Source organism: Camelus ferus, chromosome 27, assembly GCF_009834535.1.
Source record: "Camelus ferus isolate YT-003-E chromosome 27, BCGSAC_Cfer_1.0, whole genome shotgun sequence".
NCBI lineage: Eukaryota > Metazoa > Chordata > Mammalia > Artiodactyla > Camelidae > Camelus > Camelus ferus.
Window position 1 is genome coordinate 8063187 of NC_045722.1, and position 26971 is coordinate 8090157.

Consider the following 26971-nt stretch of genomic DNA (forward strand, 5'->3'; position numbering starts at 1 on the left):
GGTGCTTGTGGGGTTGAGTTTATGGGAGCTGGGGGCCACTTTAGTCTACGACAGCAGGAGAGGTGATGGACCCATCAGCCAGGTGGGCGATCCTGAGAGGCGAGTCCCCCCCTCCCTCCACTTTGCCAGCTGCCCTGGCCGCCGTCCGGGGAGGGTTGGAGAGGCTGTTCCAGGCTGCCTCCTGCCAGTGGTGGGCATGGCATGTCTCGGGGCCACTTCCCTTTCCTGCTCCTCTGCATAGTCAGCCAAGCGAGCCCCTCGAGTGCGGCCCTGGAAGAGAGAGTGGCTGAGATGTGGGCATCTCACCAGCAGAGTTTGCTGCCTCAGAATCTGGCCAGGATGCTATGCCGTGATTTCTGTCCCCCTGATGTTCGTGCACCAGCTTTCCTAGCTTTTCTAGGGTGTGGTCTCCAGTTCAACTGTCCGACCTGTCATCAGGCGTCATGTCTCAATTTTTGACTTGGGAAGTGCGGTCACAGTCACACAGGAGGTAAATCAGAGCCAGTTTGGTTTGGTTCCTGCCATATCACAGCGGCCTCGGATGGAACAAAGTAGCAGCATGAAGCTGCCCCCTGCCGCCTGAACGTGCACGTGCACACACGCAGACATATACGTGCAGGAGCCCACACGCCATACACGTGCACACACGCAGACACACACGTGCAGGAGCCCACACGCCACACACGTGCACACACCTGTGCGGACACATATGCACGCACAGATGCTCACACACACGCGTCCTGGGGTCCCCGCTTGCAGGGCTCCAAATACCCCGAGGCCCGCCTGCTTCACCACATCCCAGGGCCTCAGCCCTCCCTCCACACCCAGTTCAAGCCACCTTCCATTAGCCTCCTTGGAATTCAACCCGGAGCATCCTTACTTCCCTCTCAGGCGCACCAGTGAGCCTCTGGCCACTACAGACGAATGAAGACTGTTCTGATTCTGTGAGAATCTGGAGAGCAGGAGAGGTGGAGGTTGTGTGCAGGTGGTGGGGAGTCGCAGCTCTGGGAGAGGTTGGCTGAGGCTCGGCGGGGGAGGGAGGCGGCGGGGGCAGAGGTGATGGGGCAGGAAGGTGGGCTGTGCGCCCCCTGGCACGGCTGTGCAGCGTCCCCACCGTCTGTGTGGGCGGCCAATGATGACAGTCACCAGGAGCCTAGGGGGTGGTAGGGACGGATGTCTGAGTGTCAGAGGGGGAGGCGTTTTGGCCACAGATGAGAGAGGAACGGGGGTTTGGAGGTGCCTTTCTTCCCAGGCTGGGCCTGGAAGAGACCGCTGGGCTCAACCTCACGCCTCTGGGAATTCCAGTTATCAAGTCACCATCCCATCAGCAGATGGTGAGCTCTCCACCTCCGGGAAAACTGATTACACACCGGAAAGTGTTGCTCTGAAGATGAACCTCCCTGGCCGGTGGAGGCCGGCGTGAGCCCCCACACGCCCCAGCCCCAACCTCTCCCTGCGCGGGCGGCCCTGGACTTCCGGAGGTGGATGCCTGTCCTGCCCATGCAGATCCTGTGTCCCCACACGCCAGGAGGGGCCAGAACCCGTTCATCACACTGAGCAGTTCAGGGCTCTTCCTGCTTGAGTGGCCCCCGGTCGATAATCTAGTGAGTCCCAGCATCTCCCCTGTGCCTGCAGCTGGGGTCAGAGGTCGTCCTGAATACTGTTTCGTAAGTAGGACAGCTAACATCCCAGAGCCATCAGCAGCAGCGTCAAAGTCACACATCATGTAACTGCTCATGTGATGGACACATCTGTACATACACGTGTATGTGTATGTGTGTAATGTTCATTACAATAGAAGAGTGGAACTGTGAAAAATAGAAATATCTTTAAGCATTAGATTTATAACTTAGGAACAACCAAGTATTCACTCCCAAACCTTTAATTTTGTCATGCTGTCATCCTGATTTTGCCGTGTTCCCACTCATTCCGCACCCTTTCTCAGAAGCCCCAGGAGACCTTACAGACAGGTTCACACCTGTGACTGTGAATCCAGCTACAGTGCGTGGGGCTGTCTACAAACCTGGAATCAAAAGCCCTTGTTGGTGGGTTTTATTAGCCTCTCTGTCACCCTTCACCCTGTGAGGACTGGTTCTCACTGACCTTCCCCAGGTTCCGCCCATCATCTGTGTGACTGTTGCCTGTTCCCTGGGGACACGGTGGCACCTGATGGTATCAGTCCAGAAGGATCTGTATCTTTTGTAGGGCTTCACCAGTGAGCCTCCAACATCATCTAGAAGTAAAGATGTCCACGGTAGGGAAGTTTCCTCAGAATTGACAGTTTCCTTTTCTATCACACGCATTTTGATATTTCCTTTTGGTTTGGAACAGTATTTACACTTGTGGCCATCTTTTTTTTCTGGCTCTCTAGGTTGTGATGATGTTTTAGTTTTAATTTTTCCCTCTGAATGTACTACCCTATTTTATTTATAGCTATGATCATCAAAACCCAGTTGATAAGGTAAAAATATGCCAAGTGAGCATGTCCTGCAGAGATCTTTCCCAGCAGAAAAAGTAAAGGATTGCCATGTCCCAGGATTCTCAGTCTGTGTGTCTTAGCTTAGAGAGCTGGGCATTTTGTTTCCAGGTGGGAAGATGCTCAAAGTACTTCTGATGCAGAGAGGATGGCCAGGAGGGAGTAAAGATTACCCTTTTCTGTGGGTCCTCATCTTATCAGTCACGTTGTGGGGGACAGCCCAGACTGGCCATGTGGGCTCTGTTTAGAGCAGGGAGCGCTTCAGCTGAGCTTCTGGCACTGCAGAGCAAACACCCAGGATGAGCACTGCCGACCTTTCCAAACACTCCTCCTGCCTCGACATCCTGAGTTCTTGCGAACCAGGAACGGCTGGCGGGGAAGTTGGGTAGGACCGGGCACAGTGCAGCCTGTGAGCAACCACATTACTAGGGAGTTTAGTTTGAAACGTTTTTGCCATTTCAGGGGGCTGGGGTTGGGATTAGGCTGAGGACACTTGGGAGTGAACCCCACTTCAGGTGGAGCCAGCCCTCTGCCGTCTGGACCAGTCACCCCTTTGTAGACGCTGGGCTCTCGTGTCTGACTTGCTATTCTGATGCCCTTCTTCCCTCGTTCAAGGTCCCCGGTGCCTTCGGTTTTTCTCACACAGAGATTAACATTGGTTTGAATTGCTGGTGCCCAGGAAGCACCAGGACTGGGTGGAGAAGGGGAGGAAAGACCTGTGTCTCTCTCGAAGCCGCCAGGCCTGTCCCCCCAGAGAGCCCTGGGTATCTTTGCCCGTCAGTGTCACCCGGCGTTCCAGCTCTGACTCTGAGACCAGGTGCCGCTCGGCTAAGGAGCCTAGTTCACGTCCTGGTGAGTCAGTCCTCTCCGAGCCTCAGGGTCCTCCTCCCCAAAGGGCGGTCGTGCGGAGCAGGGCGGTAATGGCTGAGAGAGGCCTTTGTGCGCCGGAGGTAAGCTGTAGCAACACGGAGGAAGCGTGTCCCCTGGGAACAGGGGTGACCAGAGGCTGGGCCTCGGCCCCCTCTTAGGAGGACCTGGGCTTTCTCAGACTTCATCTCTCTGTGTTTTGCCTGAACCTCATCTTCAGCCTAACTATGTGGGTGCCTTACAGCTGCTTTGCAGAAAACCGTGCCTTGAGTGGCTCCTGGGGGCAGGGTGCCTGCCTCCTTCCCAAGGAGGGAGCATCCTCTGCTGCTTCTGCAGAAGCTTTGGGCGCCAGGGAAGCTGCCCAGCTGGATTGCGTCTCTGTGGGTCTTCTCTTCGGGGGCTGCATGCCATGCCTGCCTCGGGCCATCTCGGCTCTCACAGTGCCCCACCCTGCTGCCTAGGAAGGGCTGGCCAGGACAGGAAGGGTGTTCCCTGAAAAGCTGCAAGATCCAGTCTCCCTCTTGGTGTCAGGGAGGGGAGGAGAGGCCATGGCCAGGCTGAGCCTGGTACTGCCGGAGGCTGCTGCCAGCTGGGAAGGACTTGAGTGGACACCCTACTCCGAGATCCCCCTGTTCCCCAGCCGAACCCTGAAGGTCAGTTGGCCTGCTCCTCTGCAGAGGGTCTCCTCCTACAGTCTGACACCCTGGCTGGAGGGAATGGATGCTTCTCTTGCACGAAAAGTGCTGAAGACCTTTCCTGAATCAGACCTTTCCCACTGCTGGTTTACAAAGCAAGATGGTGTGTGGCTCTTTTGGAAGCAGTATCATAAGCAGGCGTGCCCGGGTCCTGTCTTGGAGCTGTAGCTGTGGTAGCACGTCAGGGGCTTGAGCTTGGCTCTGTAGGTTCTGGCACCACTGCAGGGATGGAGGGGAAGTGCTGGATTTGGGATTTTAGAAATAGCCGTCTGACCACAGCATGCAGACTGAGGGTGATGAGACTGGAGAAAGACGACTGGCCTGCGGGAGGCAGGTCGCAAGGAGATGAGAAGGAGGGGATACAGATGTGGTACCAGCCGCTGGGCGTGGGCCAGGAGCAGCTGGCCGTGGGCCGGGAGCACTCGGGTGGGCTGGGAGCACTGGGCGTGGGCCGGGAGCATTGGGCGTGGGCTGGGAGAGGGTAAAAGAGACCTGGGAGGTATTTAGAAGAGGTCTGACGCAGACCAAGTATGAGGGAAGGAAGCACTTCAGCGTGTGCTTGCCGCCCTTGGCTCCTCTCTCCTGCCCCCAGCAGGACTCACCCACCTCCGAGCCTCACCTCAAGGCCAGCATAGGGGCGTGGAATATTCCTGTTGGCAGCCCACCCCTGCAGCAGCGTCCTCTGTGGTCTGGCAGCCCTTCCAGGTTGTCCTGCTCCTGGTTCCTCGGCCCTCTCCCCCGAGCCCAGGTCTTCCCCTCCGTCCGGGCCTGTCTGTTCCTGCCCACAAATGCTCCGTCCCGGTTGCAGCCCTTTCTTTGATCTCACTGATCCTCCTCCCAGGACATGTCCCCTTTACTTGCTGCCAGATCAGGGCCAGCTCCCTCCCAGCTCCTCCCCGCTCCTTCCGGTCACCCCAGGACCCCCTCCTCCTCTCCTCTCTTATTCTCTCCTACTTCCTTGTGCCTTTAGGAGCATTTAATCACATTCTTTCTTCATTTCCACTGCACGAGGTGATGTTTGACCAGCCTAACTAAACTCTTGAGGACAGGAGTGGGACTTTCCTTGCTTCCTTCGTCCCTTCCCCTTGGGTGCTTGGCTCAGGGCTTTTCCTACAGCAGGTGCTCACCGGGTGCCCAGGTCAGCTCCCCGCAGCCTTGCTCCCCCTTGGTTTGCATGGTCACATGCGACCTGCTTGTAATCAGGCCTGCCTGTCGCCTGCTCCCAGCCTGGGAGGTGGGGGCGAGGCATCGTGCACACACACGGTGTGTGAGGCAGCCTTGCCGGGGGGCTGTTCCTTTCTTGCTCTCAGTGTCGCCCTCATACTTTGAGCAGCTGTGAAACCCTAAATCCTACCACAGACGTGTGATGTATTTCTAGACAGTTCTTCTATCCTAAGGAACAACTTTGTCTCAGTGTCATCGAACTGGGTGGGCTGTTACTCTTTCAGGCCTAGAGGTGACAATCCCGAGACAGAAACAGTCTGCCATCCCTTTTTACTAGTTTTTCACTTAACACGTCACCCAGGCTGATTTCGGTCGTGCCTGGCCATGCTCGGCTGTTAATTGGCTCTCTGTTGTTTAATAAGCCGGATGCACCTGTCCTGTCACTATGCTGTAGAAAATGTGTGAAGGCTTGTTCACAACTTTATGTGAATTAAGTTTGTAGCATGGCTGTCTGCTCAGTGACACAAAGGATGTCCAGGCGAGACGTGCTTCTGACTGTAAATCAAAGTAAGTCACGTATACAAGCAGATGGTCACTGCAGCCCGTGTGTGTGCGCATCCAGCGTGTACGGATTCATGGATTCATGTGGAAAGGGTGTTGGGCTCACTTTGGATGCCTGGAGAATAAAGTCTTCATCCTTTATGCTTATTAAAGGGTACTTAGGTACATGGGAACAGTGAGAAGATTTCAGTACATGTTTAGAGGTGAGATTGGGGCTTCTGTGGAAGCCTGTGCCCTGCCCTCTCCTGCTACACACACACAGACCGTGGCAGACCCTGCTAAGGTGTCAGGGAGCTGCTCTGTCCAAGATGTGTTGAATTAGCCATTGAATTGGCCATTACGGGTTAGTCTGTCTCTTGGGCACTAGGTGTTAATGACGTGCCGTTTATCAGATAGTGACCCCTGGTCTGACCCTTCTCTTTCCCCCCCCTTCCTGATCTTGTGCTTTCGGGAAGAGAGAACCACAGTGAGATCGAGCGGCGCCGTCGGAACAAGATGACCCAGTACATCACGGAGCTGTCCGACATGGTGCCCACGTGCAGCGCGCTGGCCCGGAAGCCAGACAAGCTCACCATCCTCCGCATGGCCGTCTCCCACATGAAGTCCATGCGGGGCACGGGGAACAAGTCCACGGACGGCGCCTACAAGCCTTCGTTCCTGACAGAGCAGGTACCCCGTTCGTCCCCAGCCTGTGCTCCCTTCTCCCCTGGTGCTGGCGTCACTGGAAGGAGAGGGGATGACCGTGTCACCAAGATGAGATAAGCTACATGGGGAAATGGGATGAAAGGCTGAGCTGGGCGTGAAACCAAGACACGTCGCTCACTAGGAAACTCTTCAGGGGAATGTCTGACTTTGCGTCTTCTGCTCTTTTATCTCCAGTGTCTCTCAGAAAAAGACATTGAGCGTCTGAACAATGTGCTCAGCGTGCTGACACAGGGAAAAGTTAGCAACACCACAGTGCTCGTGTGCTAGAATGGCGGTGGTGGTGATCGTCCTAGCAAAGGTTTTGGTGGCCGTCACCACAATCTTAGTGACAAGGATCCTACCAGCCAGCACTTAGCCAGCCTTTGCCCTGAGGCGGGTCGAAGTCATATCTCTCTGTGCATGACTTCATTTACTCCTTATTCTAAATCCAGAAAAAAACCACTGTTACTCATCCCTGCTTTAGAGACGAGGAAGTGAAGGCTTAGACAGCAGCAGCCCACTGCTCGGTGGTGGCCAGGGGTTGCCACAGGCTGGCCAGACCCCAAAGCTGTATTTTTAACAGCTATTATTGGTCTTTGCATAGTTGGGTGGAGCAAACACACAAAATGGTTAGTGGGAAGTAATTTTTTTATTGAAGTATAGTTGGTTTACAAGGTTGTTTTAGTTTCAGGTGTACAGCAAAGTAATTCCATTGTCTATGAATCTATTCTTTTTCAGATTCTTTTCCATTATACGTTATTACAAGATACTGAATATGGTTCCCTGTGTTGTACAGTAGTTTATGTACGTTATCCCATGCTCCTAGCTTATCCCTCCCCGCCTCTTCCCTTTTGGTAACCATAAGTTTGTTTTCTATGTCTGTGAGTCTGTTTCTTTTTTTTTCTTCCTTTGTGAGTCTTTTTCTGTTTTGTAAATAAGTTCATTTGTATCATTTTTTCAGATTCCACATATAAGCGATATCATGATCTTTGCCTTTATCTGGCTTACTTCACTTAGTGATAATCTCAAGGTCCATTTATGTTGCTGCAAATGACATTATTTTATTCTTTTTATGGCTGAGTAGTGTTCCACTGTATATCTGTACATATAGTGGGAAATAGTGTACAACTTGACCGTCCTGTGAGCTAGAAGGCCTGTGTTAAGGATCTTTGTTCTTCTGCGTGCTGGTTGGTTGTTGTGCACGCACATCGGCAGACACTCTCAGCTTCTGGTTGCTCATCTGTGGATGAACAAGAGCTTTCTGAATCCAAGGGCGTCTGTTGGATAAATGAGACGATAAAAGCACTTTGTATATGGTGCAGGCAGGGGAAAGGGAAAGTGATGTGTTGTCAGGGATGCAGTTAAGAAATGTTAGGTGTTGTCAAGGTCGAGAGAGAGAGAGAGAGACAGCACTGGCAGGCTGTGGAGGAGCCCCAGCATGTGCATAGAAAGAGAGGGGCAGGAAGGGATTGGATATGAGAATGGTGAGCCTCAGAGGAATGGGTGAGGAGGGCGTGTCAAGACGCAGAATCGTTCATTCTGCTGGAATGAGGAATCTCTTCGTGTCAGGGGAGTTGGATTTGGAAAAAGAGCAAGAGAAGAGGAGCTAACATTTATTACTGTGTGGCAGACATTTCAGCAAGGACTTTAGTCATCCCAGTGCCCGCGTGTTCCTGCCTCCAGGTGTGAGGAGGTCTGGCAGTGGACGGACCATCGCTGGGAGGCCACGGAGGACCGTGGTCTGGGGCACGGCGCCCAGCCAACCTTGTTTCCACCTCTGTGAAAGGAACACAGGGATGGCTTCTGCCTCACTGGATGGTGGTCACGGGTAGGGAAGGAAGCAGAGTAAAATGTTTAGCCCCGAGGCTGGAGTACAGTAAAGGATGAATCGCTGGTAGGTAAGCAGACAGAAATGAATTATGTACCTTCTAACCACAGGGTCAGTAAAAACCTTTTTCTCTGCATTTCTTTAATCTTTGCAGAAATCCTGCTGGGTCAATACTTAAAATTAATGTGTTTATCTTTAAGTGACTAAGGATTAAGAAATTGGAGTGAAGAGAGAAGGCAGTTCTGCAAGTTAGATGCATCCCTCCTTGGATTTCTCTCTCGGTCCCTTGGTAGGTTGTTGATGGTAACAGCTACACGTATTAAGCACGTGCTGTGTGCCCAGCCTTTACTAAGTCCTTCACACACAAGGTCTCATTTAACCTTACAAAATCTCATTGAAAAAAAGTGTGGAAAAAACAGAAGCTGAAGACGTTAAATAAGGAGCCAGAGCTGAGCAGCAAAGTGGAAGAGCATGGCTGACGGTCTCCTTGCTTTTAAGCCTCCCTGCTGGTTTAACTGGGGAATAGAGGCAAAGCTCCTTCTGGATTCAGGGCACAGGACCTTGGTCATGAGTGATGTGCTCCCAGAAGACAAAAATCAAGGGGGAGTGTGTCGAAAGAGGGGCCCGTGATAAGGGTGAGGTGCTGTACCATGAGCCCTTCCCACAGTCCTCGCAAACAGGATGAACCTATGAAAACATAAATGAAGTCGTCAGTGTCCACTTCCTCTCCTCCAGAACCAGGGAATTCTCTATTTTCCCAGACAATTCTCTATTTTCCCAGACAACCTGTGTCATTTTTTACAGTCCTTCCTGTTGGGAAGATCTTCTCAGTACTGAAAATAAAGCTGCTGACCCAGTCCTCCGAACAAAGCAAGCACCGAGGCGCCGCGGACCAGCAGAAGTGCCAAGCAAGGGAAATGGACAAAATAAACTTTTCCTTAAAAAATGCTTGTGTGGTCCAGTTTCCCAGGCAGAGGATGTTAGAATTCTGACTCAACCAACGGCTCAGAGACACTTGCAAATCTCCCCAGCTTCTGCTCACCAGCAGACCCACGTTTGCTAATCTTTGGGTTCTCCGAGCCCCCGCTAGGGACTGGCACTGAGGGCGGGGCCAGATGCTCCCAGGTCCCGTCTTTTGCCTCCACACAGGTGGCCCTTAGTCTGTGTTAGTCTTAGTTATAGTGGGGCTTCCACGTAAGATTACACGTAAACAAAGGACTCCCAGCAAAAAGTGTTTGACCGGAAGGATCCCTTTGTATTTTGGGGCCTAAACAGTGTCTGGGGTGGTTGGAGAGGTGGCCGTGGACTCCAGCACACATGGAAGAGATAGTTCCCCAAATCCTGCAGGAACGGAGCCCATTTCATTCAGCAGGAAAGGGCTCCTTAGCTTGAAGTGAGAGTGACAGGGCAGGCGGCCTCACTTGAGCTGCCTTTGGGCACTGCAAAGAAAAGACATCTCATTTTAACACAGATGATTTGGCTGCATCTCTGTCCCTCTCCGGATGATGGCACGGCTTCAAGCCGCCCATTCATTGATCCCAGGCAGCTTCCTTCCTGCCTTTACTGACAGTCATGAGCTCTGTGAGTCAGTGTGACTCCAGGGCTGATGCAACTAACCTCTCTTCTCACCGTAAAGTGACATGAACCATGCAAGGCATCCTGCCACCTCCAGGGATTACTCTCAGAGTTTCTTGAGGTGTTGGCTGTCAGAGAGTCCTGGGAGTTGACAGACATGCAGATGGAAGGTGATACTCTGATATCCCTGCCAGCATTCAGCTCAGAAAGTAAGGAGGAGAAGAGGAATAAGAGTGCACTGGCAGTGTGGCAGGTGGTGGCTGGGGAGACACGTGGTCCCTTTCCTCCTCTCATTTCCCATCATCCATCCCTCCCTTCCACGAGCACCGTGTGTACTGGGCCCTTCTGCTCCAATGACATGACTGCAGTTTGAATAGGTAGGTGAGGCCATTCATGCCTCTGGCAACCCAGTACCTTCTAGTGATTACTCTTTGCTCTCTCATTCCCCTGGGCTGGAAATTTCCTCTGTCCCTAAGAGAGGGCTAGTTAAAACAGGGCTAACAGTGTCTTGAGTCGTTGTATCTTAGGGCTAGAATAAGCTTTGTGCATTTTTAAAGCTCATTTCCAATGAAAACCAAGTTTCCAAACCTGTCTGTGTATCGCAGTGAATATCTGAATGGAAGTCGAAGGTTGCTAAGACCTTGCTAATTGGCTTGAGTTTGTCCGTGCTTGCTTGGTCCTAATCATGATCTTTTCTTCCCAGGAACTGAAGCATCTCATCCTGGAAGCAGCTGATGGATTTCTGTTTGTAGTGGCGGCTGAGACAGGGAGAGTGATTTATGTGTCTGACTCTGTCACCCCGGTTCTGAACCAGCCGCAGTCAGAGTGGTTCGGGAGCACCCTCTACGAGCAGGTGCATCCTGACGATGTGGAGAAGCTGAGAGAGCAGCTGTGCACCTCAGAGAACTCGATGACAGGTCAGTGCGGCTCTCTCTGTGACGCTGTTTGATCCTAGAGAAAAGTTTTTCTGTTAATCAAATCAGGAAGCTGGAGGCCAGAAGAAGTTGCCTAAAATTGGGGGACTTATTTGACTTAGCTTGTGTGATGGCTTCATTCATTCTGTAACATTTTACAACTTTGTTTTTAATATATCATTTTTTCTTATTTGTAAAAAATTACCTGCAATTAGGGAATATTGCCCCTAGGAGGCATCATTGACACATTAGTCACAGTCGCATGCTCTGCAGTGAGGGTCTGCCTCCAGCGTGTAATTATTTGTGAACCTGATCATACGTTTATTTCCCAGGCCTTGCTTACCTGAAATGAAGTTTCTTATTGAAACATTTAAATACAGTCAACGCTGCTGTAACACAAAATACGTTGTAAAAAATCACTGCAGCATACAAAATCATGAAATGAAAAACCACAGGGGCTTATGGGGGAAAGTAGGCCTAGCTTAGAAAAACAACGCTCAAAAATTTGCAACCTAATTAAAAAATGTGAGCACAGCTTTGCACGTTAAATGGTTAAGAAATTTGTAAATATTACCATAAATATGACACTTGACCTTGAAACTGACTTGAAAGTTACCTGTGGAAATGAGCCTTGGAAGAGCTGCCACTTGGCTGTTGTTGTGAAATGGTGCGAGGACAATCATGTGAAATCAGGCGGAAATCAAAATCCTAACACGGGGTACAGATGGGTGTGGCTCATAACACACACGGTAAACTGAGGGAGCTGGTGTGTGCCCGAGTGTGTGCATCTTATGTGTTCCTGTGTGGCTCTGTTCAGCTGGGTACAGTTTTCTGTGTTCATCCAGTATTTCTTGCAGATGAAATCGTGTGTAAGCAAACACAAAATTTGCCTTCTGCTCAGATTGTCCCGCAGTATATTAACGGCATTGGAACAAATTTGCATTTTCCAAACAAGCGTTGCAGTGGAGCTGACTATACCACAACACTTGCACCCCACTTCATAGCAGATCTGTTTGTGCAGCGCATTCTCCCTGCCACCCTGAGAGCTGCTGGGCTCTCATTTACATCTGGGTCTGCCCACAGTGCCTCACTCAGTGCTTTGCACTCAGCAGGCATTCAGCAGAAGTCTGGTGAATAAATGAGGCAGTGCTTTGCTCATGGAATTAGCCGGATAGGGCCACCAGAACAAAAGACCACAGACTGGGTGGCTCAAACAACTGACATTTATTTTCTCACAGTTTTGGAGACTCAAGTCCAAGATCAAGGTGTTGGCAGCTTTGGTTTCTTATGAGGTCTCTCTCCTTGGCCTGCAGATGGCCACCTTCTCACTCTGTGCTCACATGGAGTTTCCTCTGTTCACATGTCCCCGGTGTCCCTCTGTCTCTCTCGTCTTATAAAGACACTAGTCCTATTGGGTCAAGGCCCCACTCTTTTGACTTTGACTTTATTCACCTCCTTAAAGGCCCTCTGTGCAGATATAGTCACATTCTGAGGTCCTGGGGGCTAGGATTTCAACATCTCAATTTTAGGATGACACAGTCCAGCCCATAACATCTGTGATAAGACTGAATCAAGGTTGTCAAAAGTGACAGGATTACAGCCGTTTCTGATCCATAATGATGATTTTCTCAGTGTTGGTCTTCAATGACATATAAAAGGGAGGAAGAAGATAAAGGATCAAGGTGTGAGGACAGAGTCTACGCCACGCTCATCGCTGTGCCCCCTGAAACACGTGACCTGGCAGTGAGCTTTATGTGCTTGTAAAGCAGAGGTGCTGAAACAGACTCAGAGAAAGATACACTCTGCCATCCCACAGCCTGGGCTGATCTGGAGAACTCCCTGTAGAAATCCTAAGGAACACACTTGTGAAGTTAAATATCCGTGAGGGATGTGAACATAAATCAGCCAGGGGGTGTTGGTGTGAGAGCTGAAATCACCTTCACTGGAAAGAGCTGTCTTTTTCCAGACTTCAGGATTTGAACACAGGATGTGGCTTTCTGAAACCAGTCAGGAGACCCAGCTGGGGCAGTTGGGGGAAGTGATGGTCAAGGGCAGGTCAGGCTCCGGACAAGGGTTTAGCTAACCGGCTCACCGGACTTGGGTGGACACTTCTGTCTGTGGGAAATCTTAATGTGTCTGGTAGCGTTTAAACGGATAGTGTGAACCACATTTGGACAGAAATGTCTTTGGAGTGGACATTGGATGGTGGCCTGGGCAGCTAGAGCTAGTGTAGTGGAGGGGGTCCTCCAAGATGCCAGAGAAGACCCAGTGAATCACCAGGCCTCTGAGCTCTTGTGCCAGGCCCCTCTTAGGAGGAACAAGGTGGGGTGGAGAGGTGGGTCCTGTCCCTAGGGTAGTAGAGAGGACCGGTCTCTTTTAGAGCCAGAGAGTGTCATGGGAATCTCCCAGGAGGTACAACAGAGAAGTTTATTGATCCAGCAAGGGAGAGCTTGGAGCAGCTCACTGCAGCCGGGCTGCCACTATGGCGGGCCTTAGGGGTTTGCTGGCCCCCAGGACTGGGCCTCCAGGACTGGCCCCCAGGACTGGGCCCTTGGGCAGGAGCTGGGTTTCGTAACCACCCAAAGTGCAGATGTAATAAAAACTTGTAATAGAAAACCTCAGGGATGGTTTGATGCCTTCAGTACTGGACTAGGGTTTCTCAACCCTCCTGTCCTTAGGCATGTTTGGTTTCAGGCCCAGAAAGAGGTGACAGGACCCACTTGGTGGGGAGTCAGGGTGGGAGGGAGGGTGTGGGGCCAGAGAGCCAGGCAGGGCCTGCTAGGGTGGGGGCGGTTTAATGAGGGCAGCCTGGCCCACTTGGTCCGACAGAGTTCCCCTTCCCCGAGCCTCTCAGTCAGGACTGAGTCCACATCCCTCCCACAGGATTTGCAGGGTGGCCTGTACTGAGCACGTGGGGTGTGGCGTGGGCACAGTGGGAGGGGGCCAGACACCTAACAACAGTGGGGCCCGCAGACCCCCATGCCAGCTTGGGGACCCCAGGAAGGTGATGCTTGCACAGAGTTGCAGTAACTGGGGTAGGCGTGATGATGGATTCTTCTTGTGGGATTAAATTTCTCCCCTGGCTGGAGAGGTTTAATGAAGAGTGGGTCAGATGTTTGAAATCTTTTTAGAACAGACACCGAGCATCGTGGGATGGTTGGGCCAGCAGCAGGCATTGATTTGTCTGTGAGTAAAAACTGGGATTTAACGATGAGAAAGGAAATGGGTGGAGTCCTGACCCAGCAGCAGCAGCACTGCTGATAAAGAAAGTGCTGGAAAGGGCATTAGGAGCCCTGTTCTGGTTTTCACTTTGCGATCTTGGCAAGTTCCTTTTTCTCTGACCCTCAGTGTACTTCTCTCAGCCTAGAAGAAATTTCCTAGGACCCTTCCGGCTCTGATTCCGCTTCTTGCCCAAGGGCCCAATATAGCATTTAGTCCACCGATCTAAGAACTGGTGTGGTGCGAGGTCGGAGGAGAGGAGCTAAAAGCTAACACCAGGTTCCTGGCTCCGGACCACGTGTCCGGGCCACTTGCCCAGGCCCCTGCTGGGTCCCGTTCCTGTGAACCCCTCCTTGTGGTTGGCACGGCCTGGGGGCAGGGAGGCAGCAATGGCCCTTGGAAATTCAAGAGCTGTGCAGAAAGCATGTTCATTCTCCAGGACTCGAATTGGCCGTAGCTTGAGGGGGACCCTGCTGAGGTGTTCCTACTCACAAGAAGAGCCTCACTCCTTCTGAGGACTTACTTTGGCAGGAAGGTAAAAGGGATCTGTCATCTCAAGCTGAGTGACTCTGAAAGTAAACCTGGAAAATCTCTCCAAAAACAATGCCTGGGGAGGACGGAACTTTCCCTCTGCAAGGGTGGCGGGGATGTTGAGGACTCTGCGGATTCTAGAGGGTTCTTAGGGCTGGTTGGAGGGTACCAGTGCCTTCCTCCCAGTGACCTTAGAGGAAAGAGCAGCCGTGGAACCACCTTGTTCCAGAAAAGCAGCCCCAGCGGGCTTGAGTGAAGGAGATTCATCAGCTCATGTAACAGAAAGGAGTTTGCCGTCTCCAGGCACAGCACGGTCCAGGTGATCAGCCGCTGCTAACCAGAGTACAGCCAGTCCTCATCATTCGCAGATTCAGTTTTTGTGAATTTGCCTAATAGCCAAATTTATTTATAACCCCCCGATCAGTACCCATGGAGTGTTTGAGGTCATTTGCGGACATGCCCAGAGTGGTGACAACCGTGAGTGGCCTGATGCACACAGTCCAGCAGAGCTCACACAGATGACATTCTGCCTTCCTGTTCCAGCCCTCATAACTCAACATGCGTGTTCTTCTTTTAGTATATTTTGTGCCATTTTTTTTTTGGTCCTTTCATGCTTTTTTGTTGGTGATTTTGTTATTTAAAATGACCCCCTAGAGCAGTGCGGAGTGCTGTCTGGTGCTCTTAAGTGTGGGGCAGTGATGCATCCTACAGAGGAAAGACGTGTGTTGGACAAGTTTCATTCAGGCATGAGTCATAGTCCTGTTGACTCTGAGTGAGTTCAGTGTTAATGAATCAGTATGTCTTAATAAGGTGTCTTTTTAAACAGAAACACTCAGAAAACAAGTGAGTCCAGTGGTTAATAAAAATGTTGTGACCAGAGGTTGGCGGGAACCTAACCCTGTACTTCCCATAGGAGCAGTGGTTCAGTATTTGCCAGTTCAGTGTTTGCAATGACTTTGTAGATCTTAACTACTGTGAATAATGAGAAAAAAAATGTGTATCTTTTTCTCCACCTCCTAGCTTTGTTTAGAAGCTTTATTGAGGTACAGCTGATATCCCAAAAAGTACACGTATTTAACATAGAAAATTTAATGAGTTTGGACATATGCACACACCATGGTACCATCACCACCATCAAGTTATTAAACCTTCACCTCTAGAAATTTCCTTGTGTTCTTTTGTGCCTTTTTTCTTTTTCCTTCCTTCCCTTTTTTCCTTCTTTCCTTCCTTTCTTCCTTTCTTCCTGTCCCTCTCTCTCTCCCTTTCTTTTTTGTAAGAACACTGAACATGAGATCTATTCTTAATATATTTTAAAGTGCACATTACTGTATAATTAACTACAGGTGCAATGTTGTAGGCAGATCTCTAGAACTTACTCATCTTGCATAACTGAAACTTTGTACCCATTAAGCACCAATTCCCCATTTCCCCCCAACCCCTGGCAACCCCCAGTCTACTCTCTGCGTCTATGAGTTTGACTACTTTCGATGCCTCATATAAGTGGAATCAGGCAGTATTTGTCCTTCTATGACTGGCTAATTTCACTTACCATACTGGCTTCTAGTTTCATCCATATTGTCTCAAATGGTAAGACTTTTTTTAGGGCTGGATAATATTCCGTTGTATGTATAAACCACAGTTCCTTTATCCATTCATCTGTCAACAGACATCTGGGTTGTTTCCGTACCTCGGCTATTGTGAATAATGCTGCAGTGAACATAGGAGTGCAGGTGTCTCTCTGAGACCCCACGTGGCCGTTCTTTTGATTACACACTACGGAAGCGGGGCTGCTCCTGGGCAGGGCTGCTTCTCACCCAGCCCTCCTCGTATGACAGCAGAGGTGTTTACCAGCAGCTCTGGGTTTGCATTCTACCAGCTGTGCCACACCAGCAGAAACACAGTGCCTTCTCCACACTTCCAGCGAGTAACCCAGGACCAGCTCTCTTGGATCAGTGGGCCACCTGCCCCGCCCGACTCCAGTGGCTTGGGAGTCCGAGCCAGGGTGTGAGACCAGGTTCTCCAGCCAAGACATTTGGACCCAAGAGTTGAGGAGATGTGATTTCCCAGAGGAGATTAGCTCACTGTCACTAAAAGGAGGAAAGGGATGCTGGGCAGGCAGGTGGCAAGTTTGCACTGGCTGGAGAGCCAGGCTCAATGGCATTAGAGGTGACCCCATGTGGAAGGATGCGTGCTCTCCGGAGGATGGGGAGCACAGTCTCCTCTTACTGGGAATGGTAGGGATATTTGGGTTACAGGATTCTGAGCTGAAGTTGGAGCCAATGTCAGGTATAAAGGAGGGCAGCGATCTGGTAAAAGTTTGGTGGAGGGAGAGGCTGCAAAAATAATTATTGTGGATCACTGACTGACCTGAGCCCCAGCTCACTGTGTGGAAGGAGGGGAACCGAGGAGAGGCCCAGGGCTTTCCAGCTGGTGCCAGCGCCTCTGACTGTAACTGGATGTGCTCAAGGGATGGGGTTCCGAGGGCAAGCAGCACAGCAAGCCCCCCAGGGGAGCACGGCGGGGGTGGGTCCTCCTCTGTGCCTTCCACCGCCTATCCCAAGATCCCCCTGTGGCTGCCGAACCCTGGAAAACCTCGATCCTGGGGAGCAGAAACTGGAGACACCGTGTCAGTGACCTCCAGCCCCACACTGCGTAGGCGGTGCCCAGCTTCCTTGGCTGGGAAGTGGACGTGGAGAGAATATCCGTGGACTTGTCAAGACAACATTTTTTTGGCCTATTTCCCCACTTTGCTTTTCTGCAGCTCTGTTTCTGCTTGACTCTCCCTTCATTCGAGGAATTGGGTCAGCCTCTTGGTTCAATATAGGGAGGAACTTTGCAATAGTTAGAACTGTCCAGGGTCATAAAAGTGTAAGCCAAGGGTGAACTACCCTTCCTCCCTTCCTTCCTTCCTCCCTTCCTTCCTTCCTCCCTCCCTCCCTTCCTTCCTTCCTCCCTTCCTCTCTCCTTTCTTTCCTTTCTTCTTTCCTCCCTCCCTCTTTCTTTATCCAGTCATTACTCTGTTTAATCGTTTATTCATCCATTCAAGAAATACCTGTTTTCCACAGTCACAGAAAGCTCATCTGGGCTGTGTCTCTTCCCCAGTCACTAACAGGAGTTTCCAGCTGTTGTCAAATGAATGGACCCCCATTTCCTAACCGTTCCAAACCAGATTCTTTGTGATAATTTAGGGAGAGCCCCAGCCAGGTTGGTCCCTGAGGGCTTTGGCCGGAAAGCCCCTGTGCATGATTCACATGTCCCAATCAGCTGTGATTAAGCTTCCCTATCTCCCCAAGAGCTTTGCTGAAGTCCAGAGATACTTTCAGCCTTGGGTCACAGGATTTGGCCTGGGCCATGGTCTGGGCACAGATAGCAGCTCACCAGGGAACCGTGCTCCGCCCGCTCTGCTCATTGACCTGTCATCGCCCTGCGTTTCTGGGAGAGGTTAAAGATGGTGCATTCACTCCGCAGTCTCCCTCTTGTCTGCGAGAGGAGACATCTGTGGGTCACTGGGCACATTTTGCTTTTATTTTCTCATTCAACCCACAGTGAAATACTAACTGTAACCAACTCTCTTACATTTTTATAGCACGTTTTTACTGCTTTAGTGGAAATGAACCCAGGCTGCACTTTAGAATCGGTCACGTGGGGAGATGTGACAAGTACACCTGCCCAGGATCTGGGGAGGGTGTTGGGCACTGGTACTTTGTAAAAACTTCCCGGGTGACCTTCCACAGGTGGGGTTGAGAACCCTCACTCCTCTGGACCTCATTATAGTTCTATGCGTGAAGGGGGATTTGACCCCACTTCACAGGTGAGGATCTAGAGGCTTAAAGTCACTGAGGGTTCCCAGGGCCACTCAGCTAAGGTCCAAAAGCGGCTACAAATGGGGCTCTCATCAATGAAGACAAAGCTTTTGTCTCCTGGGGAGCATCTGGATACAAAGAAGCCTTGAAAGCCTTGGCATGGCCTGATGCAACAAGTGCAGTCAGAGTAGCCCAACCCTGGGCTTTGGGGACCCCAACTCACAGACGGCAAACAGAGCAGCACTCAGTGCGCACGCGACTGGGTAAATGGTGTCAAAGCTTTAAGACTGAAGTCAGATGCCCCAGGGGTCTCCAAGGTCCTGCATGGTCTAGTGCAGTGGTTCTCAAGGTGTGGTCCCTGGTCCAGCAGTATGAGCATCACTTGTGAACTTGTTAGGGATGCAGATTCTTGGCTGAACCCCAAACCAACTGAATCAGAAGCTGTGCGGGCCTGCTAATCTGTATTTTCACCCACCCTCTGTATCATTCGGATGCACGCTGAAGTTTGAGACCCACTGATTGAGGGAAACAATCCTTGTTTTTCTCTTTGTGGTTTGATAATTTTCTTTTGTATTAGCCTGGTTTCTTTTTGGGTTTTATGACTCTATTGTATGCTTTTAATTTGTGGTTACCTTGTCTTTCAAGTATGTTAACCCACTACTACATCTGTTTGCTTTAGCCTGGTAGTCATAGGCTCAAACACATCCTAAGATGAACGAAAAGAAAACCTACGTTTTCTTGCTCCCTTCTCCCACCTTTTCTGACTTTGATGTCCTCTTTTACATCTTCATTTATTTTCTTGCAGCTCATTGTAGTTATTGCATTTCCAATTATGGTTTTCTCTTTTCTATAGCTTCCTGCTTCATTTCTATTTAGAGTAGACCTTCCAATAGTTCTTGTAGGATTGGTTTAGTATTGCTGAATTCTTCTAGCTTTTGCTTGTCTGTGAAATTCTTTATATCTCCTTCTGTTCTTTTAAGGATAGTCTTGCTGGGTAGGGCCTCCTAGGTTGCACATTTTTCACTTCAGGACTTGGGAGTATATCTCCTGCCACTCATTCTGGCCAGCAGTATTTCTGTAGAGAAATCAGTTGAAAGCCTTATGGGGGCTCCCCTGTAACTAACTGTTTTTCTCTTGCTGCTTTTAAAACCTTTTCTTTATCTTTGACTTTAGCCATCTTACTTATGATACGTCTTGGTGGAGGTCTCTTCTGGTAAGATCTAGAAAGAGTGCCGTGTGAACTAGTGGCACCTGAATCTCCTGGGAGCTCCTTAAAATGCAGAATCACAGGCCCCATCCTAGGCCTACTGACTCGGGATCTACAATTTAATGAGATTTATATGCACACTCTAGACTGAGAAGCCCTGAATTAAGAACTTTAGCAAGTTGTGGTTGGGGGTTTGCAGAAGCTGGGGCTGGAGACATCCTTCAACTGCTGGGACTGGCAGGAAGTGGTGGGATTGACCCGGCTTGTATTGCTCAGCTCTCAGGTCCAAGGTTGGGCCTTTGGGGAGAGCAGGTGGAGTAGCAGCCTTTGGAGGTTTGCTACGCTCTCCTTGCTGCCTGGAGCACAGGCCAGCCAGGCTGGAGAATGTGCATGGCACTGAACGGTCTGCAGCCCTGGGACCTCACTCTGCAGTCCCCACGTCGCAGGCTCTCTACCAGGGTCAGGAGGAGGTGTGCAGGGTCAACAGCTGGTATGTTCCACTGTGGAATAGGAGGAGAGCAAGGAACTGAGGGTGGGCCCACACTGTCAACCTGTGAGGACCCAGGCTAATGCAGAGCGAGCCCGGGCGTGCATGACGCCACAGAAGCAGCATGCACTCCATGGATCATGTATGCCTGGGAACAGAGCTGACAGCTGTCAACATTCAGCCTCGGCCCACCCAAGGCAGCTGGGCCTCCTTCCTGACACTTTGCAGAGGAGGGCAAGGACAAAATTGTGTCGAACTCAGCCACACAGTGGGGTTCCTCAGGGAAGAACGACAGGCAGATAATTGGTCCCCCAGGGGTCCTATGAACTATGAAGTCCACCCCTGTGGTATCAGTTGTGGAAAAAGATGATCTCTTTCCAAATATCAGTCATGAAGGTAACTTCATGAAAACCATACTTGCAAACATATAGCTTATTTTCTTTGGAATACCCAAACTTAGTCTTTGGACAAATGCCAGACTCTGAAATCGTAAACACATTCAGCCCTCTGTTTCTTGCCATATTAGGTAACATAGATAAATGTGGCCCCCCCCCAAGAAAAACCCCAGTTTTATCCGAGTTGACTATTAACGCTGTTATGGGGTTTCTATTGTTTAAAATAGAAATAAAGTGTTTTAATGGCAAGAAAAACACGTTTATTTGATTCAAGCTCCTAAGAAATTGCCCAACTGTGTAGTCAACACTTGGGCCACCGGAAAAAGCATTCAGAGTCGAGTTGCCAGAGGTGCTTGGCGGCCGCACGTGAGAGTGAAACCTGAGCGCCGCTAGCTGGTGGTCTCCTGCGTCTCCGCGGTGACCTTCTCGCTGGGAGCTGCAGCCCACCTGAATTTGCTGTCCCAGATGTTGCTGAACTGTTTGTGTCTTTTCTCTCATACTTTATGTCGAAAGATAGTTCATGCATCTGGACATGCGGCCAGCTCGGGCTGCCGGGTTCATTACCACCCTGGTGTCACAGCAGGTAGAGGAGCTGGGCGGTGTTTTCACACGTCACAGATCCCGGCTGGAGGGCCAGCCTCCCTGCACACTGAGAGCGCGCACACCAGCCTGCACGTGTGCTCACCAGGGCGGCGTAGCGGCGAGAGGGGGCGGGCATGGCGTGGAGGGGAGGCTGCCGGGGCACGGCAGAAGGACCCCTGCACGTGGAGTCAGGCGGACCTGGTGGCAGGTATGGTTCGTGGCCCTTTGGGTGAACGACTGAACCTCCTTGGGCCTCCTTTTCCTCACCTGTAAATGCAGACACTAATACGTCCCCTAGAGGACTGCGTTGAAGCACGCGTAGCATGACACGTGGGACAATGCTAATGGGAGCGTTTGAGAACTGTAGAGATTCCATTCCCTTTTAAATAATTGAAAATTATATTTAAGCACTGATATGAATCAATGGTTTTTCCAAACTGTCCATCCTGTTCTGCTTCGTTTCTCTTCTTACCCCTCTAGAATGTGTCTTGGGATTCCGGCACTGTTAGGGGAAGATGAGTAGACTTTGACCTTGTTAGTTTTACCCAGTTATCAAAGGACAGCGTTCCCCCTTCCACCCTGTGCCTGAGAACATCCATCCCACGTGCAGGAGGAGGGGAGGGGTGTGCACATGAGCTTGCTGTCTGTCTCTCTTTGTTCTGTTTGTTCATTCAGTCATCCGTTCACTCATCCAGCACACACTTACTGAGTACTGACTCACATGGTGCAGGACGCTGTGCGGAGTGTTGGGAACAGAGTGATGTACAAAACCGATGCAGTCGGGCCCTCGTGGAGTTTACAGTGTAGTGGGGAAGAGGCACACCAAAGAAGTAATCACATATAATACATCGTGACAGGTGTTAAGGAGGAAAAGTCCATGTGGACGTTGAGAACAAATAACGTGGGGTCTGGCCTGTCTGGGCAGCTTGGAGAGGACTCCAGATGTTCAGGCAGCAAACCCGACAGGGGGACTTGAGGCACTCGCCCTAGATCTTTCTCTACCCAAGCAATGTTTTAAAAGCTGATTATCTAGAGCCTTTGGTGACCTTTTGTTGCTGCCCTGTATTGTCATTGACATACTTCTTCCAACAGAAGTGAGTTCAACTGGAGAGAGCTGGAGGGACCCCCTCAGTGGCCCCAACTTGTCACAGAGGTGAAGTTTGGCCCCCAGCTTGGGACGTATTCTGCTGTATTGGGGACTGGCCCATCAGGCCTGTCTCTGCCAGCCTCAGGACACAAAATCAGTTTCCAGATGGAGGACTTAGATGGTTGGCATCAGCCACTGTGCCTGCGTTTCTGGAGGCTTCCTTTGGATTTGGCCCCTGAAGCTGGGGCAGGGCGCCCATCCCCTCATCAGACCCAAACTGTTTTCCTGTCCTGGCCTCCCATGTCTGAGGACCTATCGTGCGTTGTCCAGAGTAACAGCTTGTTGGGGAAAAGGTCTAAAGCTGAAGGGCACCCAGCTTTGCAAGTCTCGAAGGGATCTGCCCAATAATGGCAGCGAGTGATTGGATTTTCCGTTTGTACAGAGCCCACTCTGCAGGACAAGCGAGAGGCACACAGCCTCCTGCACAGACGGGCTTCCAGGGAGGCAGGGAGGCAGCCAGGGATGCAAGTGAATTAGCGGCCACCCTGAGTCTTGTGTTCGCTGTATTTATGCATAACCAAGGGATTTGCCCCTTTGGTGTTAGAGAACCAGCCGCTTCTCCGTCAAGTGAGGGCCTCCCTGGGTGAGTCGAGGGCGCCCTTGGCCTCTGCCCAGGCGAGCGGTGCTGTGGCTCAGTCAGGAAGCCAGGTTTGAGAAGAGCGGGGAGCAGCGCTGCGGTGTTAGGGGAGAAGTGGCTTTTCCTCGGCTCTCAAGAGCAGTGTCTGCCCTGACGAAGAGCATGAGGTTAGAATTCTAAGAGGTCAGCATACACATTTTCCATCCCATTATAAAGGTGTGTGAATTAGACTCTTGCTTCTCATTCATGCAGAGATTTAACCACATAAAAGAACCACTGGTGCATTTCTTTGTGATGCTAAAATCACCTCTTAAAGGTCTCTTCTTCACATGCTCATTCTTGTATCCTGGCTTCTCTTGAGACAAGAACATCCAAGCAACGCTTGGAAAGCAGCAGCTTTGTAAACAAGTTTTTAAAATTCCCAGCCCCTAAAACAGTAGTTCACAATCTCAAGACACATCAGAGTTTTATTGGATGTTTTAAAAATTCTGATGCCGGGGCTTCACCCTGTTTCTCCCTGTTCAACTATGTTGTGGTCAGTCCCGGGCATCTGTATGTGTAAAAGCAACCCTGGTGACTCTAGTGTGAACTAGAGGTTGGGAACAAATGCATCCCAGTGCGCCTGCCACCACCTAAATCCAAATCCAGTCAAATAATACAGCCCAGTCCATTTTACACGGGGAGAAAGATTTCAGCAAGATCAAAATAACAAAGAAACAAAATGTTTAAAATGTAATCAGTTAGCAACACAGTTGAAAAAGGAGCAGCTTCAGCATCTTAGAACGTCTTTGCAAGAGTCTTGATTTCTTAATGAAGTATCTTTTGTCCTGATTTTGATGCTCAAGAAGTAACTAGACAAAGACCTTTCTTCCCCCTCCATCTACAAGAGGAAACTAAGACAAAAATAACCTGGAAGTAGCATGGGTTTTAGGCAGATAAAATTATTTGTAGCTACTTTAGGACATTTGAAAAGACAAATGGAGTCATTGCTTCCTGCTGGTGTGATTTCAGTTTCAGTAATATTCTCACGTGATGGTCATATTTTGTAATGCTTTGGTTAAAAATAACTTGATTGCAAAAACCCAGGCATGATCAAGAAAATTAAAATAGTTTCCTTCAGCTTCACTAAAAAAGAGACACACTTCCCTCTGAAATGCCGTGACTCATGCCAGATGATTAAATAGAAATGCATGTATAGCGCTGATCTTCTCCGCTCATTGCTTTCTCAGGGGAAGCTGATTGAGGAAAACATCTGCACTCGGTTTTCCCGATATTTTTGTAGATTCTTTTCTTATGCTCCAACGCGGGCCTCGTCTGCAAGTTTTCTTAGGCATGTGGATGGGTTTCAGTTTTCCGCTCTCTGGTGATGACATCAATTACTCTCCCATGAGTTGTTTAGTGTCATTATTTTTTTTTTTTTTTTTTGGTTGATTGGGGGTTAGTAATTAGGTTTATTTATTTATTTTTAATGGAAGTACTAGGGATTGAACCCAGGACCTCACGCATGCTAAGCATACGCTCTACCGTCCCCGCTACAGTGTCATTCTTTAACCCCGAGTTAAAGGCATATATTCTGGGGACCTGGAATCACAAGAGCTCTGCATTGTGGGGACCTCAGAGGTCACACAGGCCAGCTCTTCTCTCGGTCACACAGCTCAATCCAGAGCACACCTGTGAAGTGGGCACCTGACTCCTTCTAGAATATCTGCAAGCAGCAGAGCTGGCTGTCTCAGCAGGAGCCCTGTCTGCTTCGGAATAACATCCCTGTGCTCAGCTGGAAGCTCCTATCTGGTCACCGCTGCCCCTGTTCTAAACAGAGCAGCTGCTGTGTTTGAAAGGACTCGGGCTCTGCACATGTGCCCAGAACACACGCACACACACGGGCTTGCCCACGGCCAGGTGGTGGGTGAAGAGCGTGGACTTCAGAGACAGAGTCTGCCATGCGCCTGGGTCCTGGCTTGCCCCTCGCCTGGCCAGGCAGTCTTAAACAAGGCGCAGGTTCTCTCTGGGCCTCTGTTTCCTCCTCAGGGTTGGCACGTGGCTGTGCCTAAGACAGTGCCTGACGAGTGCTGCGTGCTCAGTCAGGGCACGTTGCCTTCCTGTCCCTGCGGCCGGCAGCATAGTCTGCGGTGGAGTCCCTGCACACCAAGCCTGGGAGGGGATTTGCGCGCACGCCTCCGGAAAGAGCACCCTGGGAGGAGTGGTCAGGGACAGGCAGCGGAGGTTGGAGGAGGAGCCACGCCAGGTAGTGGTTCAGGAGAGGTCAGCCTCGGCCTGATGCCACCGAGAGCTCAGGAGTGTAAGTTGCACTAGAGTTTGCTTTCCACCTGGAGGAAAGGAAGGTGCTGTCGCTGGTCACAGACCTTGAGGGGTGCGTAAGACTCCCAGGCAACTTGAGGCCAGGCAGCTTCAAAGCAACTCCAAGAACAAGCCTCTAGGAAGATGCACGTGTGAGCCATTGGCTGCAGCATCTTCAGCAGCGGGAGGAGGAATCTGCCAGTCAGACTGCACAGGAGATCCTGGGGAGCTGGGTGGGACGTGAGCAGCGGCCACAACAGCCTCGAAGTGAGGACGGCTGCGGGTGGAGAAGGTGACCCTCAGGCTTGCCCACGAGAGCAGCTGAGGCTTGTCCAAGACAGCCTGACAAAGCAGGTCTCTGGACCCCCACCCCCCACTCTCCCACCTCTCCAGGAGTGGCAACAGCCTGGCCCAAGACTGAGGCCAGCTCCCAGGGCCTGACCACTGAATCTTCATGGATGAGGGAGAAGCCTCCTTATGGGAGGCAAGTTGCATGTTTTTATTTAATCAAACAGGTATCCATTTAGCACGTGTCACTGTGCTAGAAACGGAAAATACAGCAGTGAGTGAAACAAACATGGTCCCCGTCTACGATGGAGCTTTAGGTGTGGCTAGTGGAAAATAGACAAGCGGATGGTCATACAGGGAACGTAGAATTTAAATGGTGATGTGTTCTAAGAGGAAAAAACAGGAGGCTATAAAAACGAGTAAGAGGGGACCCTGCTTCCCGTATTAGAAGCGGTGAGCAGAGCGGAGCAGGGAAAAGCCTTTCTGAGGAAATGGTTGTTAAGCTGGGACCTGAAGGATGCGACTGGGGATTAGCAATTTGCAAGGTCTGGAGTGTCAATCACTTCCCCAGCCATGGGACTCGCAGGTGAAAAGGCCTGGTGGCAGGGAAGGTTTTGTCAAGTCTGGGGAGGTGAAGAGGCCATGGAGTGTGACAGGGGGAAGGCCAGGCCAGGGACAGCCACGGAGAACCATCATGCATTTAGAATTTGCTCAGAGTGCAAGACACAGCCCCTGAAAGGACAGTAACATGATCTGGTTTGCGTTTTTATGCATAAAGGCTTTTCTGTGGGGAGGGCTACGTGTGAACGCTTGTATTTTCTGCTCAATTCTGCTGTGAACCTGAAACTGCTCTAAAAAAATAAAGTCTATTATTACACACACACACACACACACAACTTTTCTGGTGCAGGGAAGGAAATGGATTTATTTAGAATCTAAGAAGGGAAGGAACTAATATTTATATATGACATGAGGTGCTCTGTGAAGTAACTTTACAAATATTTGTAATCTGATCCTAATGACAAGCCTTTTTTTGGGGGGGGGCGCATATCACTGTCCAGTTGTTTCAGCACTTTTGTTGAGAAGACTGTCACTTCTCCACTGAATTGCCTTTGCACCTTTGTCAACAGTGTGTGATCTCTGTGTGTACGGGCCTGTTTCTGGACTTGCGGTGCTCATCTGTGGACGTCTTTGTCTATTCATACACTGGTTCCACAGTGTCCCAATTACTGAGCTTTATCATGAAGTCAAGTAGTGTCAGTCTTCCAACTTTATTCCTCTTCTCCAGAGTTATTTTGGCTTTTCTAGGTCCTTTGCGTTTCCATATGCATTTTTGAATCAGCTTGTCTGATCCTACAAAAAAAAAGCATAATGGGATTTTGATTGAGGTTGCGTTAAATCTATAGATCAATTTGGAGAGAACTGACATCTTAGTAACACTGAGTCTTGCGACCTGTGAGCACTGTCTAGCCCTCCGTTTACTTAGTTATTTAATTTCTTTCAGCATTACTTTTTTACTATCAGTGTACAGATCTTGCACACCTGTCAGATTTATCTCTAAGTAGTTTGTATTTTTATGCTATTGTAAATGGTATTTTTCTCCATATAATGTAGGGCTGAAGTGGTGAGAGTGGACATCTTTGTCTTTTTCCTGGTCATACAAAGAATTCAGT

The 26971-nt window shown here is 50.3% G+C and overlaps 1 protein-coding gene across 1 annotated transcript in view; it reads left to right on the plus strand.

Moving 5' to 3' along the window:
- The window catches only part of ARNT2 (aryl hydrocarbon receptor nuclear translocator 2), a 163904-nt gene that overhangs the window by 48965 nt on the left and 87968 nt on the right, over positions 1–26971 (plus strand). Inside the window, exons 4-5 of the mRNA XM_032469156.1 lie at positions 6219–6432; positions 10554–10767. Of these exons, the coding sequence (XP_032325047.1) occupies positions 6219–6432; positions 10554–10767 (428 nt within the window). The remainder of the gene's footprint in view (positions 1–6218; positions 6433–10553; positions 10768–26971) is intronic.